Source organism: Homarus americanus, unplaced genomic scaffold, assembly GCF_018991925.1.
Source record: "Homarus americanus isolate GMGI-L3 unplaced genomic scaffold, GMGI_Hamer_2.0 scaffold4060, whole genome shotgun sequence".
Classification (NCBI taxonomy): domain Eukaryota; kingdom Metazoa; phylum Arthropoda; class Malacostraca; order Decapoda; family Nephropidae; genus Homarus; species Homarus americanus.
Window position 1 is genome coordinate 6851614 of NW_024746161.1, and position 19185 is coordinate 6870798.

General features: G+C 35.3%; 1 protein-coding gene across 4 annotated transcripts in view; it reads left to right on the forward strand.

The window, feature by feature from the left end:
- The window catches only part of LOC121879130 (solute carrier family 12 member 9-like), a 42516-nt gene that overhangs the window by 15063 nt on the left and 8268 nt on the right, over nt 1–19185 (forward strand). The window contains exons 12-18 of one of the 4 annotated variants that reach the window (XM_042385718.1): nt 401–481; nt 2327–2475; nt 5551–5580; nt 10224–10292; nt 13015–13218; nt 16502–16625; nt 17621–17791. In XM_042385718.1, coding sequence (XP_042241652.1) covers nt 401–481; nt 2327–2475; nt 5551–5580; nt 10224–10292; nt 13015–13218; nt 16502–16625; nt 17621–17791 — 828 coding nt within the window. The remainder of the gene's footprint in view (nt 1–400; nt 482–2326; nt 2476–5550; nt 5581–10223; nt 10293–13014; nt 13219–16501; nt 16626–17620; nt 17792–19185) is intronic. The other 3 variants (XM_042385720.1, XM_042385719.1, XM_042385721.1) reach the window with 3 other exon arrangements.

Consider the following 19185-nt stretch of genomic DNA (forward strand, 5'->3'; position numbering starts at 1 on the left):
TGATGCAGGACCATATTCTCAGTAGAAAAGGTGGTTCTTGCTGAAGTTTGAATGTACAGTATATGCATCATGTAATTAAAGAACTGTTTAACACATACCAGTAATTGCACACAGCAAAATATTTGTATAAGATGCAGATGTGATCAATTTGATGAAAATATGTATTCACTATACTGTATATTGCATTGCACTGCAGTGCTTAAGTGATGCAATCTGTGTTGAAAAACCACAAGTGAGTTAACTTCACATGACACATTTAGGATGTCGGTCATGTTGAAAATTAAACAATCTATCTTTAGTTAACATGTAGTGTTCATTCAGATAGTTGTGTAAAGTGTCATTGCTGGACACATTATGAATGTTAAAGAAATGAATGTTTCATTTTAATTCTGGTTTTCAGATCGGTATCTTTGATGGGCGTTCGACAGACCCGGCAGCTGAGGACTACCCAAAGTGGATGGCACTTGTGGATCATTTGAAGGTATGATTTATAAAACATACCTTTTGTAAATACCTCATAATAGGTTATTATAAATGCATCATCATCATTTTGCAGCCTTTTTCCACATTTATCCTTGAGATTTTCTTTCAACCTCTCCCCATGTCCTTATTGGTCTACCCCAACTCTCCTCCTTTCCACAACCAAACTCGTGCTTCTCTTGACTCAGTTGTTTTCCATTCCCTCCACATGCCTTAGCAGTCTCAGCCTACCTCTACACATCCTCCTTCAATTCTCTGGAATCTCTTTCTCCATGCTGTTTTAGAACACTCAGTCTCCTCAAATTGCTTTATTCATCATAATTAAAAACAAAAAAAACTTTCAGCTCAGTTCTTTGTGAATACCGGTAAATGTTCCATTTAAAGCAGAGTAAATGAGTTTATGACGTATCAACATTGTGCACTTCACCCATCACTTGTTGGTTATAACTTGTGATATCAGAACCAACCGTGGCGCAGATTTGATGCTATAACAAGACTATAGCTTTTATTAACATTATTTGCAAATCATGTCACGACACAAACTTTTGACATTTCATCAGCACTCTATATCAATATGGTGTTGGCTGCCTCCTTCCACCAGCACCCTGGTATTTTATTCTCGCAGTTGATCTCTTCCATCCTACCACAGACATTAAGCAGGTGTTGAATTACAATACCTTTGACTCAATGAATTATCAACTGTTCTCAGTCAGTTACCCTCACCCCTGCATCCCTTCAGAGGGTATTATATTACATTAATAATATAAGTTGCCCTCTACAGTACTGATATGGGCATATAGGGATTCCAAAGACTTTTGTCAATGATATATAATTGGTCTATAGAGCTTATTCTTAAATACCTTGACTCTACTGGGAACTCTACAGTGGGAGTCCTAATTTTGTTTGAAATTGTTTCCTTTATGGCAAGGAAATGTGGGGAGAGTTCTCGACACTTGCTTTCTTTAATTAAGGCAAATAATTCATACCTTAAGGTTACAGGACAGTTTCAGTGGAGGTCTTTAAATGTGAATCACAAACCAAAGCCTGGAGCCCTTGAGGTATATATCTGTAAGGTGATAGCCAAAGTACTTCAGTGACAGGGCTTCACATGACCTCACAGGCATAGTATCATCCATGGTCTGAGTCAAAACTAAAGTTAGTGTTTACCTTTCTGAATGTGTTTTTTATATTTTATAATCAACTGTCACAATAGCATCTGGAGCATTGATTTCCATTGAAAAATATGGTACAGAAATTTCTTCTCATACGAGGTATGTCTTAATTGTTAAGTGGGTTCATATGAGGCATGTTTCAGTTTATGGGTTAAAAGAACCACATAATACTATAGCTGCCATGATACTAACCTTAAGCAGTACCATCTTTTTTTTTTTAGTGAATATTAAGGTGCTGAAATGGATAAGTCTTGAAACTGTAATTGGAACAAGTTTTACTTTGTAAGATAAGCCTAAAAATAGTAATAAGACCATACAACTAATGTTAAATATTGCCCTCATCTGTACTGTTTTGTTCAATACAATACTTTCAGTTTCTTGTATTGTATTGAGTAAATAAACATTCATTATAGTTTGATTACAGTGATTTTGGTATTCCCAGATCATAGATAATTTATTTATGAAAGATGGGGAAATTTGTAAATGCTGTTGAAACAAATCCATATGATTAAAATCTGAGTCGTGATTGGTTACATGACAAGGCATGCAGGAATATAACCTCATTATCCTTCAGGTTTCCATTGTAGTAGATTTGATTCCTTAATAAGTTGATTACCAGGAGAATTTTTCCTTTAATTACCACTCACTGGGATGTTTATTACTTTCGTTATCAGGTAAAGGCATTTGTGGAGGTGACTGTTGGGCGCACAGTACGAGAAGGTCTGCACCACCTGGTTCGTGTTTCTGGTCTTGGAGCCATGAAGCCCAATACAATTCTTTTGGGTTTCAGAGATAACGCACCTTCTCAAGATTTCTTTACGAGGTGAGTGAATCTCATTTTCCACATACAGAAAACATTTAGCAGAATTCATCTGATGTACGACTACTCATTTTTTCACCAAAACTCCTTGCTTAAAAGACACTTCAGATAGATTTAAGGAAGAGAGGTCATTCTACATTCACATATTTTAATGATTTATAAGAATTAGGGGCTAAGAGAACTTCTGGACATGATGATTTAGGCTATGAATAAATTAGAAGCTTAGAGCATGATTGTGATACACCAGGGCAGTTTGAAACTACTGTACAGTATAGTCCTTGTGATCATTGCAAGTACCATCACCACCATCATCAAGCAAGAACTGCCAAAGCAACAAAAACAAATCAGAATACTGTACACTGTATGTGTGTGTGTGTGTGTGTGCATGAGACAGCTTGTTAACTCTGAACTGGGTCATTTAGGTGAGGGAATTAGATTTATGACTTATTTCTCCTAATGTCTGAGCTACTCTTCACCCAGCAATGTCCTACAACCACTGTAGGCTCACTCCAGATCATTATCACTGGTAACATTGCATCACACTGAGTTGCTTGTGGGATTTCTCCTGCAGTATGACCCTATAGGCTGTAATATTCCCATTATGAATCCCGCCTAACTTCCTTCCCTCCTCTGGTCTCTTAGAGAAATGCCAACACTAGTCTTTACCTCAACAAAGGCAACTGAGAGCCCTATTGGTGTGAATTAAAAAAAATGGCTGTTCTCATATGAGGGACATTGCTGCTTAAAATTTAAGCAACAATCTTTGCTCTTGAACCATGGGTTTGTGTGTGGAGCCTGTGGGACCTGTATCTCCACTAGAATGGTCACACACACAGTCAGGTTTGATGTTTCACATGTAACCCTTGGGGGACTGTAGCCTTATCTGCCTTTCTTCAGCAGATGGTACTTAAGACTAGTGCATCTTTGCATTGCATGGCTCTTCGGAACTTGTAAGGTTAATTAATTTATTGAACTCACTGGTAGTCACATATTAAGGGTGCAAGGTGGGCTAATTCCTGGAGTTTTGTTGCTTCCATCCTGCTCGCATAATGAGCTGGTTTAACTTACATTGGTAACCCAATCCAAGCACTGTATTTGTAATAAATGGGAGATTAGTCCTGAAACATCATTTTATATCAGCACATGGATAGGTTGACTCAGGTCATTCACTCCTTGTGGAACTGAAGGGGTTGATTGTGTGTTTTGTAACCAATGACAAATCCAGATCAAGGAGATCACATAAAATTAGAGCAATCATGAAGAATCCCCCTTCAGTCTGAGTTATATGTGATGCCTCTCAAGGCCTCCCTTTTTAAAGAGACATGAGGCGAGTGTTGGGAAAGATTCACTGTATTATTATTATTAATTTATGGAATTTAGTCCCAATCACATATGAGTAAGTCAGGAGTCCTGGGAACCCTGGGTTGTTGTCAGCCCATTGTGTAGTTGAAGTACACTGGGTAAAAAACTATCTTTACAATTTTTGTGCGAAACAAAATGACACCACGAATGAAGGTTTTTGATAAGGTACTTAAGGCATACAACATTTAATTAAATTAGGCCTACCATAATAGGTAGGAAATGTCTCACAGTCACACCTACCAACCCTAGCGAGACAACGTGACTTCAGTTCGAAATTTATCGGCCCCCTCCTGAAAGATACTTTTTTTACCACTAGTACATCCATGTTCTATTATAAGTTGGGATTTCAGGATCAGTCCCTCTTTTTTATCCTTTTTTATGTGAATTTTGGCCACATGAATACTATTTTAGGGTATGCTACAGATTTCTCGGTGGTGATATTAAAGGTGTTAATATCAAGCCATGTTTTATGTTTTACTTTGACCTGATGAAAACATCTTTAATTTTCTATAGTTTTTATGAATTTATAATACAGGTTGACAATCCCTTATCCGAAATCCTTGGGGCCAGAGGCATTTTGGATTTCGTAATTTTTCGGTTTTCAGAATGGTTAGCTTTTTTTTTTCTTTTTTTTTTTATGTGTATTAGCCCACCCGGGCACAAGTCACTGACCCACATTGGGGCCTGGGGGGCGAAAATATAATAAAAATTATTATAATAATACAGTGAGTTCTGCTATAACGCGTGTTTTGACAACGCGAATTGGCTCTTAACGCAATGTATGAATAGAGGAACGATATTTGTATAACGCGAACGCTTGTTTGCTGTAACTCGATTTTTTGCTTACTATTTCTCCAATTTTGTGGTATTAACTGTGAATATGGTAAAGAAGAATATCTCCAAGAAGCGTTCTGGTGATCGCATTCCCGGTAATGATCGTAAAAGAAAGGCTATAACACTTGAAGAGAAGCTCGATGTTATCAACCTCAAAATCACCCTTCACCCCCATGAAGTTATATTCATATTTTTTCACGGTGAAGTGTTTCATTTACTGTTTGATTTCATTATTAGATATGAATGTAACATTTATTTAGACTGTGCTAACCTTTGTGTAAGGTTAACTATTTTTTTCGATTTCGAGTAGTAATCTGCACCTAACCCTATTTTCTCCATAAGCCCTGTTATTTCTGTTACGCAAATTTCTATAACACGATGTTTTACAAGAACACAACTATCGCGTTATAGCAGAACTGACTGTAATAATAATTCATAGGTCTAGGTTGTGTTTCTCGCTTTTTATCTTTTTTCATTCTTGTATATTTTTATTATTATTATTATTATTATTTTATTAATACAGTATTATTGTTATTATTATTATTACTATAAATTTTATTATTATTATTATTGTTATCATTATTATTTTATTTACTATGAATAATTAGTACCTGTATTATTATAATTATTATAATTAGTATTACTATTACATTTTCGCCCCCCAGGCCCCCATGTGGGTCAGTGATCTATGCCTGGGTGGGCTAATCCCTGTTAAAAAAAAAAAATGCTCCACAAAAAAACTTTCGGTTTTCAGAGCTTTTCGGTTTTCGGAATTTTGGATAAAGGGTTGTCAACCTGTATAATTTATTGATTGTTCGATGGTGCTCTTCTTCCATAATGATCCATAAATTTTCAATAATATGCATTTGAATACTTGTCCAGGCTGATCCTGCTGTCACCAGAGTCTGACGTGTGAGTTCCTCCAGAATATTTTCAATGGTAGTTAACGTGTGCTGATAGAAGCTAATTACTTCTTGTGTGACTACTCAAATAGCATGTAAACTTCTGTTCTAAACATTTCTTATAGGTTTTCAATAGTAGTAACCAATTCATGCAACTGACTGGATAGCATATTGTTAAAATAAATTTAAGTTTTGGCATAGCTAACCATTAAGGCATGGATTTTCATGAATATGAGTGTTAATTCTGCAAAATTTACTGGAAAAGGACAATACTTTGAATATTAAAAGTTATTGGCTCAGAGAGACATGACTTTATTGAGTTCTAGTAGAGGCTGATGAAGAAATGAATAGGATCTTCAGTGTATGAATGAAACAAATAAACAACAGAACTGAATATGATTTGATTGAGCTCTGTGTGGGAAATGTGGATGCAGTGTGTGGGAGAAAGAACTTCATTCACAGACAATTTAATGTGTACATAGAAGGGGATCATCATTGGGAACAACAGCTCTGGAAACTCAAATAGAGTAATATTGAAAATTCCTGGGAATTGACACACTGTACTTCAAAAAAACTATGGAATGAACCTGGTATACTTGTCAAATTAAAATTTTTATATCTATTTGTATGCAGTCCTTTTTGGTGTACAGCAATGAATACTCTTGCCTTTTCCTGCTGTGATCCAGGATAGCTAGACAGTTGCTGATCCCCCATTGCTTAGCAGTCACCAGTAGTAGGCTACAATAGGTCTACCACTGAGCTGTGGAGCCCCAAAACAGTTCTATAGAAAAATGTGATCATGACCTAACTATTGTGGATAATGTTGTCTATTAATTTCATATTGACAATATGTACCTAAAATAATAAAGTGATAGTGTTTTATACTATGATTTGATGGAATTATGAGAGTTTGGAAGTATGTACAGTAATGAAGTGGTAAATGATTTAATTAAACTTATTTAATTTAGTATTAAGGTGAGGAGTACACCAGGAAAATTGGACTTACATTGCTGAAAAGTTATATGACGGCACCAATATTGTGTTATTTATGAATTGCATCTCCACACAGAAGCTGATACAAAGTTACTGAGTACAATATACCGTATAAATAATATGGGAATTATGGTGAAATTGCATACTGTTGTGATAAAGGGGTCGTGGGTTAGGGAATTTCTGTCGAGTCCAATCAGTCACCTACCGTATTTTATAGCATATAAGATGCACTTTTTTTTGTCTGAAAAATGGCTAAAATGAAAGACTTCCTGTGTCCTATATGTGAAATTGTGGTCTCCCGTAGACTAATGAATCCCCCAGTTGCTGTCACCAGTAGGCTAAATTCTATTTAGCCCAACTCGAGAATTAAAAATATGTTATTGCTTACTTAAACACATAATGATTATTTTTAATTAATTAAAAAAGAATTTTTGTTCATATAAAGGCTCGATTTATAGCTACTGTCCTGAACATGGTAACCCGAGACAATTAACGTCCGTATGGCAGACGCCCAACTCTTCAGAGGTAGCTCTTACAAGCATTACTATCTATTAATATCATACCTGTAGCATTTATTTTTAAATCTACAAATACCTGATACAAACAAAGATTTACAGATAACTTTCTTTCCACATTTACATCTGTTAACATCGCTGGCAGCATTGTAGCTTAGTTAGACTCGTCACTGTAACCACCAGGCTACGGGGCTAAACTGTGAGGTGTTATGGTTGTTTTTCAACTCGTATTTTCGGGTAGTTATATGTAACTTTCTTCGTATATTTTTATTCATTTACATGTACACACCATCTTACATACACATTTAAAAAAAAAAGATATAATTGTCATAAGGGCAAACACATAAAGGGAATATACATTTCTTTGCACACAAGTAAGTTGACTCAGAGGGGGAGGGGGGCGTTGCAAGGCAGTCGGCAGAGGTAGCATCACCGCTGGACTGCATTGCTATGGCGAAACAACGAGTGTATGCAAATGGCAATAGTGTTAAACTTTCATTTGGCTTTAATTTTCTGATTTTAGCTGCATTTATTTTCATCTATATTGTATACAAATGTTTTTTGAAGTAGCACACTTGTTAAATAGCATGAGCAAGGTAGATAGTATGGCTTATGATGCTGGGAAAGGAGGTACAGGGAGTTGAAAATGTACTTAAGCTTTTTGACTTACCATGTAAGCCGTTACTTTATATCCGTAATAATATTCCTTACTTTTTTTTACTTGTTTTTCAGTATTTTATATTAGTTTTTTAATTGTGATAGTAACTCAAGACTTGTCACTATAGCCACATGCCCCTAGCCCTCCCCTACGACTCCAGGCCAAGCTGTGAGCAATGTTATGGTTATTTTTCTACTTTTAATTTTGGGTGGATACACTTTTTTTTCGACTATTTTACATGCTCCCTTAATATTACATACAGAATGTACAAAGAAATAAAGAAAACTAATTATCATAAAGTCAAAAATATAAAATGGAATAAACTTTCTACTTGTGTTAAGAGGAAAGGGGAGTGAGGGATCTTAGCTGTTCTGAGTTGTTTCCCGTGTGTAGTGAAACTACAGTCTGTGCATTGACAAATTTTGTTGTCCAGCAACCAAATGGCAATATACAGTACAGTCGACCCTCGTTAATTCGGACCCCTTTACTCCGGATTTCGGATAATTCGGACGAAATCTGAACTATCCGTATCAAATTTCTGGTTCTGGGATTGTCCCAGTTGCAATTGGGGTTGCAATTTCAAATTCTGTGTCACTTCTAAGGAATAATGAAGTCTCTGGTGCTCTCTAAGATTAAGAGAAAACGGACGACTCAGGCGTCCTGAAGTGAGAGAAAACGGACTCCTATGACAGGGCACTCAAATAAACATACACATAGCTGTTTAATGCAATATTATGCAATATTAACCCCTAAATCAGTTAATTCGGACAATCGGCTAAAACGGACACCCTTCCCCCCCTATTAGTCCGAATTAACGAGGATCGACTGTATTTTGTTGTAGCTTATTTATTGGTATTATTTTTATTTATTCCTCACATGTACTGCTAGTACTGTATGCAGTATACAGTATTATTTTAAGAAAACTATGGCTACTCACTAAGTTTTTTCCTAAATACTCCCTGCTGAAATGAGGGGTGCGTCTTATGTGGCCGTGTGTCTAATATGCCGTAAAATATGGTACCTTTTACTTTACCCACAGAATTCATTCCCATCTTCATTTTTTTATGCTGTAATACAGTTTCTTTATTTCTAAGTCACATTAAAACATTGAAATAACATTTCCACAAATTTTTTAGTTTCTTAGGTAAATTAACACTGCGGAAGTTGGTGCTCTGCTATAAATTATGAAATTTTGACCGCAAAATATAAAAAGAGAGGTAGTAATAGAGGTACCCGAGAATTTGTATTTCGCCAAATTAATGTGACTCCGCTGTATAAAATATAGAAGCTGAACTTGCCAATATGGTAACCATACTGATACAGGGTAATGAATTTTGACCCTGTAGTACATATATCATAAAATACAATAGTACATATTTTGGGGACAAAAAATACCTCCTTTCGCACTCGAACCATCCTCTGGGCGACACATCCCACTTCAGCTTGGCAGTTAACCAGTTGACTCACAGACATGTGGCTGCTGCACTGCACCATGTGTTTGCCATAACGTCACAACAAGAAAGAGCGCAATCACACAGTTATAGCACAGTAACCCATTTCCTCCACGCACACAAACACACCCATGCTCTTCATTTTTCTTATTTTATAGGTTTATATTATATTTTCTTTATTTCAAAGCCACATTAGAGTACCTGTATTTATAGTTTTACTACATGTAACAGTTGGTAACACTGTTATAGCCCACTGCCTCCACACACCCATACTCTTCAATTTTCTTATTTTATAGTACAGTATAATATTACCTGTGTATTTTTTTTATTTCTAAGCCATATCGTTTATATAAAATGGAATAAGTGTTTCAAGAAGTCTGTTTTTCTGAGATGAACTTGCGAGGTCAGCCTGTAGCACTGTGAATTGTAGGATTTATTGGCAGATACTAGGAGTGAGTCTCAACTAACCAGAAAATTGTTTTATCCAGAATAATATGCAAGTGAGAGCTGTTCAGTAACTTATAAATTTGAACAAGAATTTTAATGTGAGCTTTAAATATGATAAGTATGAATTACCTTTTTTCTATGCTTTTATTCCAAGTCACATACCAGAAAGGGTTTTGTTGATTTGTGTACGTATGTGTGTGTGCTTGTGAATTATACATATAAGTGTATTTTATATTTATATGACTTTGTAGTCAGGTTTCTGTTTTTTGCATGCTTATTAGTAGTCTGCATGTGAACTCTTGTATGTGTATGAATAAGTATTTGAAACCGATCTTCTAAACGGAATACGTACTGCTGTATATAGTAAATGTACCTAAAGATTTTATGAAGGTAATAATAAAGATTTTTTTATGTAGATACAATTCTGCAGATATATCTCAAATAATTATATTATTTTGGAAAATTTGTCATCTTATACTAGACTTTTATGATGTGCAGAATTTATTTTATTTATTCATTTATTTTTTGTCTAATAATAAGTCATACTTCCTTTTTTTCTGACACTGGCTTCTTTCATTTTGTGTGATAGATACGAGATTCCAGCAACCTTTTCTTACGGCTCTATAGATGCAGAGGCTGGAGTGACACCAGTACAGGGGTAAAACAATTTATTCCAAACTTTCTGTAAGGTCCCGTTAATGTGTGTAGGTGTACAGTATTATCCCGATGAGGTTAATGTTTCTCTCTCATGATCTCCGAGTTTTTTGTCAAAAATCCTCTAGTTGTTCCGTGCTAAATGATGAGAATGATTTTATTTCTCCTGGGTATTGATTTATCCAGTTTATTGTTCATTTACAGGTAGAGTGTTAGAGAATGATTTTTGTTTTTGATTGATTGGGTTTTGATTACACTGATGCTTGTAAGTGGAATTTGTTCAGCCTATCTGACTTTGTATGGAGTTTATATGTATAGTAGAATGATGGTCTGATTAAACTATTTCCTAATGCCTGATGTACCATACTGTATTTCTTCCACGTAGGAAACGCACCTAGTCGGAAAGTTTTTGCATGGCCGGGTCACTAACTCGGTATCGTACATAGGGTAATGACTAACATTCTACTACCTCTCTCCAATCCAGAACCTAAATTTGAAACCTTGGTTCTCAAGTAGTACTACAGTAGCCAACACTTGTCAACCTGCTTAGTTAAATGTCTACCAATTTAGAGATCCTCCAGGTTTGCTCTTTTTTATTTTAACCACTGTTTGTTAATATTGTAATATTATCTTGTTGATGTGTGTTTTTTGTTTTGTTATTTTATTCCATATTTCAGTGATTGTGCTTTATGTATTTGTTATTATATTGATCATTGTACAGTTTAGTGGATTTTTTTGACTTTTAACAATACCAGTTCTTTCAGATGTGTAAAAAAAAAAGATTTCTGGTTGATGTAATAAGTACTGTTCATTATTGCATTTTCTTCATTTTTTTTTATTCGCCACTTAATATGATTGAGTGATGATGTTACCTACGATTAATTAGTAAATAATTCTTTGACTGGTAGTGTTGGAATTCTAAAAATTCTTAATACAAAGGTGGAGTGTGTCTGAGATTACTATGGTTCAAAAGTTAATTAAAATTTAAGATAAGTAAAAAATATGAAAGATTGAACCATTAAATGATGAGGCCCTCCAATGCCACAAAGGCTTGACATGTTTAACAGCAGGATACATTAGCCAGATGGACATGTTTGAAGATAGCAAAGACTATTGGGTTAACAGTACGCAACTTTAAACTACTGTATTAGTTATTGTGCATTTAACCCTCTGGTACTCCTGGCATGGCTGGAAATCTCAACCCCTTACAATCTTTCAACGCAAATTGCATCGTTTACAATCTCAACACTCGCAGTCTTTCAATGCAGGTTGCGTCGGTAACAGGAACGTTTCTTCCATTTTAGTAAACATTGGTTAGAACGAACGATCCAGACACAAAAAACACCCTTAGTGATACATCTGCCATCCCATGAGGCTAGTGGGAGGAACTTAGGTGGGAGGGGTAGTACCAGCACGGGAATTGCTTAGCGACTCAATATGCGTCGAAAGACCTCCTCAAGAGGGTTAATGATTCATAATAATAACTGTGGTGCATTCCTTATAAAAAATAATTCTGAGTTTCATCCATCAAAACAAGAAGCATGTTCTATAATGATCTCCAGATAAAAGAAGTTAAAGTTATTTGGCCTATACAGTATACAAAACTTTCATTCTTTCACAAATTTATTGTGAGAATTAGGCTGTTATAACCAAAGTGAGCTGTATGCATTACAAAGGGGGGCAAGGATGCCAGAGTCTGTACACCATAATACCTGTATCTAGCAATATAAATAAATGTGACATCCAATAGTCCCATTGCACCAGGACAGTGTCATCCCCATGTACTAACCTACCATCTGACATATACAGTACAAGGATCATATGGTAACAGAACAGTATAAATTGCACAGTGAATGAAACAAAAGAGAGCACATAGCTGTTTCACCACTCACTTCATAGTGTAGGTGTTGAAAGGACTGTGTCAAGCACAAAGGCTGAAATACATTTAGTAAACAGCAATGTAAGTGAGGATTTACCTCTACATAGCTAGCAAATACGGTAACAGGTACTAAATGAGAGCTGGAAATTGAGAGAATTGAAGCATGAAGTCTCATTTGTTGCTAATAGGAGATCAATATGCATGTGAGCCTTTCCAGGGTTTTGTTTTGGTGTACCTGAAGCCTTGCTGGTTCTTAAAATAACCCCTGAGTTGGGATATCAAGTTATTGAGCTGCTTTGTAGACTTGCTTTGTACATATGAATGATACATCTTCCTGCTAAACATATCATGGATTACATGATAAAGACAGGATCTGCCAGGGGTGTTTTAATGGTATGGATCTCAGGAAGAAATTTTTTGTTATGTTATTACTGTGCTTCAATAACGAAGGTCTTTAAGCATATAACAAGGTTAATAATACACTAGTTCAACAACAGTTTATAAGAGATAAATATCTCTGTATATAAATTTTTAAAAGTGAAAATACAAATATACATAGATATTCAAAAGGCTCTCTTGATCATTTATTGGAAGAAGATTTTGCTATAAATTATAAAGGTTGAGCAAGATTAGGTAACAATTAATTTGTATTAAGGATGAAAAGGTAATGATAACAGCATGACACTATGGGACATATACCCTGATTACTATGTTTAGCGACATCATAACCTCGCCATGGAATAATCAACAGTACAACTTTCTAAGTGACTCGCTTTTTAAATATGAAGAACATTGTAAAAGAAATATTTGAATCCCTATATAATTATCATAATCTAAATTGTTTCAGAGAGTCATCTCCATTTAATGTCAGTAACTATCAAGCTACGTCACCTACATCTGCATCACCGTCTATGCTGGCTCAAGGCTTATCCTCAAGTTCAGGAATCACACCAGAAGAATATGTTGGAATGGTTTCTGATGTCCTCAGTTTAGGCAAGAATGTGTGCCTTTGTCGTCACTTCCATCAGATGGATAAAGCTGCTATTTTGAGGTATGTGCTGTATTCTATCTTGATGAAAGTGAAATGAATTGTGATTACAATGTAACTTTTATTTTCATATGTACAGAAGAACCAACTTAATTCACAACTCCATAGTACTGGACTTAATTTGTTATATTTAAGCGATTATCCGAAATTCCTAACCTCAAAGTTTGCATAAGTTGAATTCCCATAAATCAAACGTCAGTTTAAATGTAAAAACTAAAGGTGTTCCACAACCTACTGTGTATAAGGCCTTAAGTTCACTGGTGGCTTGTCTATTTGGGTTGTGGAGCTGCAGCCCCCGACACTGTTACTGGCTCAAACTGAAAAAAAGTTGTGCCAACTCATATCTACAAATTAAAATATTTTATGTTGCTCACTAAACAAATCAGTTATATTGTCAATTTAAAAGATGAAAACACGGCAACACTTAACTTCAAACTTTATAGGGTATAAAGATTACCATTTAAGTAGCATCCTGCAGCTGCATTTCTTTCATCACATTGCTACCAGACGTGTATATATATGGTATCCTACCTCAATTGATTGCTGAACATTGATATTGGGTTTGTGCATTTTTTTCTATTCTCCTAATGTTTTATATTTCAATGATTAAAAAGTTTAATGGAAAAGTTTTAAGTAACTTTCTTTCACCAAAGAGTTGTCACATGGATTTTATACCCAAATGATCATGTGTACAAATAATCTATGCTATTACATATTGTAAAGCAGAGGTAAATAAACCTTATCAGTTATAATTTCCTGGTTGCTGGTATGAATTACTTGTAGCCCCTCTAATATAGGTTGTCACGAGCTCATCACTAAGCATATTTAATGTTTTCTCACTCTTATCTCCTGCTTTTTTTTATTAGGCAAAGTATACAGTACAGTATATATTATATAAATTATTTCGGGTCAATGCAAACTTACCAGAAAATATAAGTAAACATGAATCTATTCACAATTGATAACCCAAGTATAGTACTGGTATTTGTCTTAGACACCTAGTGTACAGCCACACTGGATATTATGTAAGGTTAACACACACACACACACACACACACACACACACACACACACACACACACACACACACACACACACACACACACATCGCAGTAGTTAACCCCCACTTAACGCGGTCAATTGAACCCAGAGGGTCCCGCGTTAAGTGAAAACCGCGTTAAGTGAATAACAGAACATATGGGATTAATTCCAATAGAACCCAGCCCGACCCCCAAACTCCACTTTTTGACGACAAATAACTATGTTGTAGTAAAAATAACATCTTAATTTTATGATGGTACATGCACACAATTAATACTTAAGAGAAATAGAGAAATACAGTCGCCAAGTTAATGTCCATTCAAATAATGGACTCAACTCCCTCCCCCTCTTCTCACACTACACTCACTGGCTCTTCCCTCTGAGAAATTTTTGGGGGAAAACCAGGTATAGTAATAAATAATTCCTCAAACTAAAGTTAGGATAATATAATTGACATTGCTGGATTCCTTGTAAGACCAGGAATATTTTGAATATAAATGTCATATATTTTTCACAAAAGATAACATAATTACCTAGAGAACAATTTTTATCTAAAAATTGTATGTTTAATGCAAAATATATGTTGTTTATATTCAAAATGATCACCAAATTATAAGAATTCCAGCAATGTAAATTATATTCTGACCGGGTAATTTGTATGAATTTTATGAGCTAAAACAAATATCTTCAGTTAATAAAAAAAAAAATAATTCTTCACGGGTAACAGATGGTCGGTCGGTCGGTCGGTCCCTCCCTCCCCCCCACCCCCCACCCCCCACCAACCGTCCCAAGGAGATGTGTGGGATAACCACTAAATTTTAATAAATAATACCTCAAACTAAAGTTAGGATAATATAATTGACATTGCTGGATTCCTTGTAAGACCAGGAATATTTTGAATATAAATGTCATATATTTTGGACAAAAGATAACATAATTACCTAGAGAACAATTTTTATCTAAAAATTGTATGTTTAATGCAAAATATATGTTGTTTATATTCAAAATGATCACCAAATTATAAGAATTCCAGCAATGTAAATTATATTCTGGCTGGGTAATTTGTATGAATTTTATGAGCTAAAACAGGCAGTCAGGCAGGGTGGCGGGTGGGGGGTGGTGCGAATCTAAAAATAGCTCTCGAGCCGGACACTCACCGCGTATATGATGAAAAATGCCGCGTTAAGTGAAAGTTCAGCTTTGGCAAGGCACCGCGTATATGCGAAAACGCGTTAAGTGAAAGCGCGTTAAGCGGGGTAATACTGTACTATTATTCCCTCTAATACATTTTATTAAAAAATATTGTACAGTACTATACATTATTTTTCAAATTAATATTTTCAGTAAATATTCACCAGATATTTAGAAGATACTGTATTTAAATATTAGTCTTATGGAATATTTTGCCAAGTTACTGATCCGTGGGAGGGGGTTGGACTTGTGGGTGGCAGGCTGTGTGGGGTTTAATGTGTGTCAAACTTAAGATGGTTCTTATGAGACAACTTGTGCTGTCTCTTATATAAGTGTGGGTTTGTCATAAATAATTCCACACATAAAGGCAGAATTATGGTTAATAGGGTGTAATACATCTGTGGTCATAGGAAAAAATGTCCACTCCTCTTTTTCACTAATGTTCTTGAGTTTTGGGCTAGAATGAAAGATTTTCAAATAATTATATTCCCTGATTTTTTTTCAAAACTATTCTGATATTTTATGCAATTCTGCTACAAAGCATAAACCTATGATGAATTATATTTTTTCTATAAATTAAGGAAAGTTATGCAACATCTGAAATATAAATTTGATATACCTGTAGTACATTACTGTACAGTACTGTAATAAGTTTTAACTGGAGTTTTGAAACATGGGGCCAGATGAAATTCCCAGCCCAGGGCCTCATTAATGCTCAATCCAAAATAATGGTTTTGTTCTGAATCATAGGTTAAAATTACAAATACCGTACAGTACTGTATGTGATATTTATAAAATTATTCCCTTAATTAACTGTGTCTCAGCAAACTTAACATCGATGAATTGTAAAACACATCTTTTTGGTGGACTATAGCTTATGTCTCATCAAGAGAGGCAGCCTCATACAAATCCAGCTGATGACTCCTTGCATTAGGTGTATACAGGCAATGGAACATTTCAATACTGTACTGCTGTTAGAACCAGGCTTTTTTTTTTTCTTTTTAAGGTGACTGTTTTCTGGGACTCCTGGATAAATGATTTATTTGATTTACAGAAAGGATAGCCGACAAAAGTTTTTCATTGATGTTTGGCCAGTAGATTTCTTCAACCCCGATGATTCCAACATATTTGGCACCACCTCTCTCTTTTTGATGCAGCTGGCAACAATTTTGAACATGGCAAGTTTATTAAGTTTATTCTTTTTTTCTTGTATGTAGTGATTATAAAGTTAGAACACCTCTTAATTAATCTAATATCATTCCTTAGGAAAAACTAACACTGCCATCACTCACCACCAACACTCACCATCGCCACCAACACTCACCATCATCACCATCACTCACCATCACCACCAACACTCACCATTGCCACCAACACTCACCATCATCACCATCACTCACCATCATCACCATCACTCACCAACACTTACCCCTATTTCTTGTAACACCTACTATATTTCCAGTACCTGATTTTATTGTACCATCAAAACCATTTTATTGGAAATTATCATGTAAATAGATAAGAAATTACCATTGCAATAAACATACTTGCCAACTAGACATAATTCTGACAGCTCTGTCATCTTGTTCAACCATTGTACTGTACAACCCATGTTGTACTGCTCCCCCATTATACTTATGTTTTCAATTCCACTGTAATTTATGTACTGTATATATTTATAATATAAATAAAAAATAAACTAAAAAAGAATAATACTAGATAAATAAAATAAATAAATATTGAAATGATAACCGTGGTAACATTATGAGATGTTCTTATTACCACCATGCTATTGTACTATTTCAGATGTTACTAAATGTTACATAATACTTCCTTGAGATAAATGTATAGTATACTGTAGATCAGGTGCCTAAAAGAGAGTTTAGGTTCTCATCTGGCTCAGCCATGTTAATATTGTTATTATTATCCACTCTGTATCTGTGTTTTTTTGGCTAAATAAACTGATTCAATTCAAAATTCACTTCAATTCAACACTCACCATCACCACCAACACTCACCACTAACACTCGTCACCACCAACACTCACCACCAACACTCACCATATCAATTTACCATACTTTATGAAGCCATTTTGTATTATCAGCCTATCACTTTGCCAGCTGTTGTAAAGTTGACCCTTAAAACCCAAAATACTTCAATGTTTTATTTACAGGTGTCATCCTGGCGGAAAAGAACTATGCTACGAGTTTTCCTGTGTGTGTCATCTGGAGATGCAGACCCTGAAGCTCAAAGCAAGCAGGTGAAACACATGTTACATGAGCTTCGTATCAATGCAACCATTGTCCCAGTACCATGGGACCATATTACTTCTCATATTCAACAGGTATGTGATTATGTCAGTACAGTATGTAATCATTTGTTCTTAGAGATAGTCTCAATTCATTAAGGTCTTTCTTATTAGAAACACGTGATTTTAGATACCATTTACTTCTTTCCAGGAGTGTACATTGACAAATAGTCTCCCATAAAGTGAGTCTCAACATTAATAATGGAATATAGGTCCTCATGTTAAGACAATTTAGAAAGTCTCAGTTTTATTTCTTACATTACTGTTTGCATATGTTCAATTTGATTTCAGAGAGTAAGTAACAATTTTGTGAACTTTTTGTTGATCTCACATCCGGTTTCGAACCCACGGCCTACGACTGTGACCGGGGAACGCTACCTCTAGACCACCAGGATACTAAAAGCAGTCCTAGACTCTGTTATATTTCACACAAAGCCTGTTCAACGAGCTTATGGCGCCATGAACCTCTAATGGGGACTACCCGTATCACTTAAGTGGTCAGAGTAACGTTTTACCAAATCCGGCTTCAAAACACCCCTGGCAGGGTGAGGTGTTGATTATATGTAGAAGTCTGCGTGCTTTATTGGGCTAATGAAATATATATGGATCCTTGTGTTTCGAAGCCAGATTTGGTAAAACGTTACTCTGACCACCTAAGTGATACGGGTAGTCCCCATTAGAGGTTCACGGCGCCATAAGCTCGTTGAACAGGCTTTGTGTGAAATATAACAGAGTCTAGGACTGCTTTTAGTATCCTGGTGGTCTAGAGGTAGCGTTCCCCGGTCACAGTCGTGGGTCGTGGGTTCGAATCCTGGCGGGGTGAGGTGTTGATTTTATATATATATATATATATATATATATATATATATATATATATATATATATATATATATATATATATATATATATATATATATATATATATATATATATATATATATATATATATATATATATATATATATATATATATATATATATATATATATATAAAGTTAAGATTAGATAGGTTCTTGGTAACCACAGCAGAATAATACTCAGTACTGTAGTCCCCTCTGTAAATATTGTATGGTGATACAACTTACCTTGCTCCTTCCCCTGTGATGTCACAGTAACTTGTTCATATCACTAGATTTACCCCTGAAAAGTGGCTTTAGCTGTACACTGTAACATTAAAACTTAAATTGTAGGCAAATAAACAGCAATAATGAAAGCATAAACAGAGTAAAAAAAATTATGCAAGTTAGTGCTCACACTGCATCAAAGTCCAGGAATGCTGACAACATTAACGCTCACCTTAGCAATGCAGTTAAGCTGAGATGCTGTGTCCTTAGTAATGGTGCTATGCACCGTGGATCCCCGCCCTCTCAACACACAGCTTCACAGGGGAAACCCATAGATACATAAATTTTATACCTTATTAGTATATG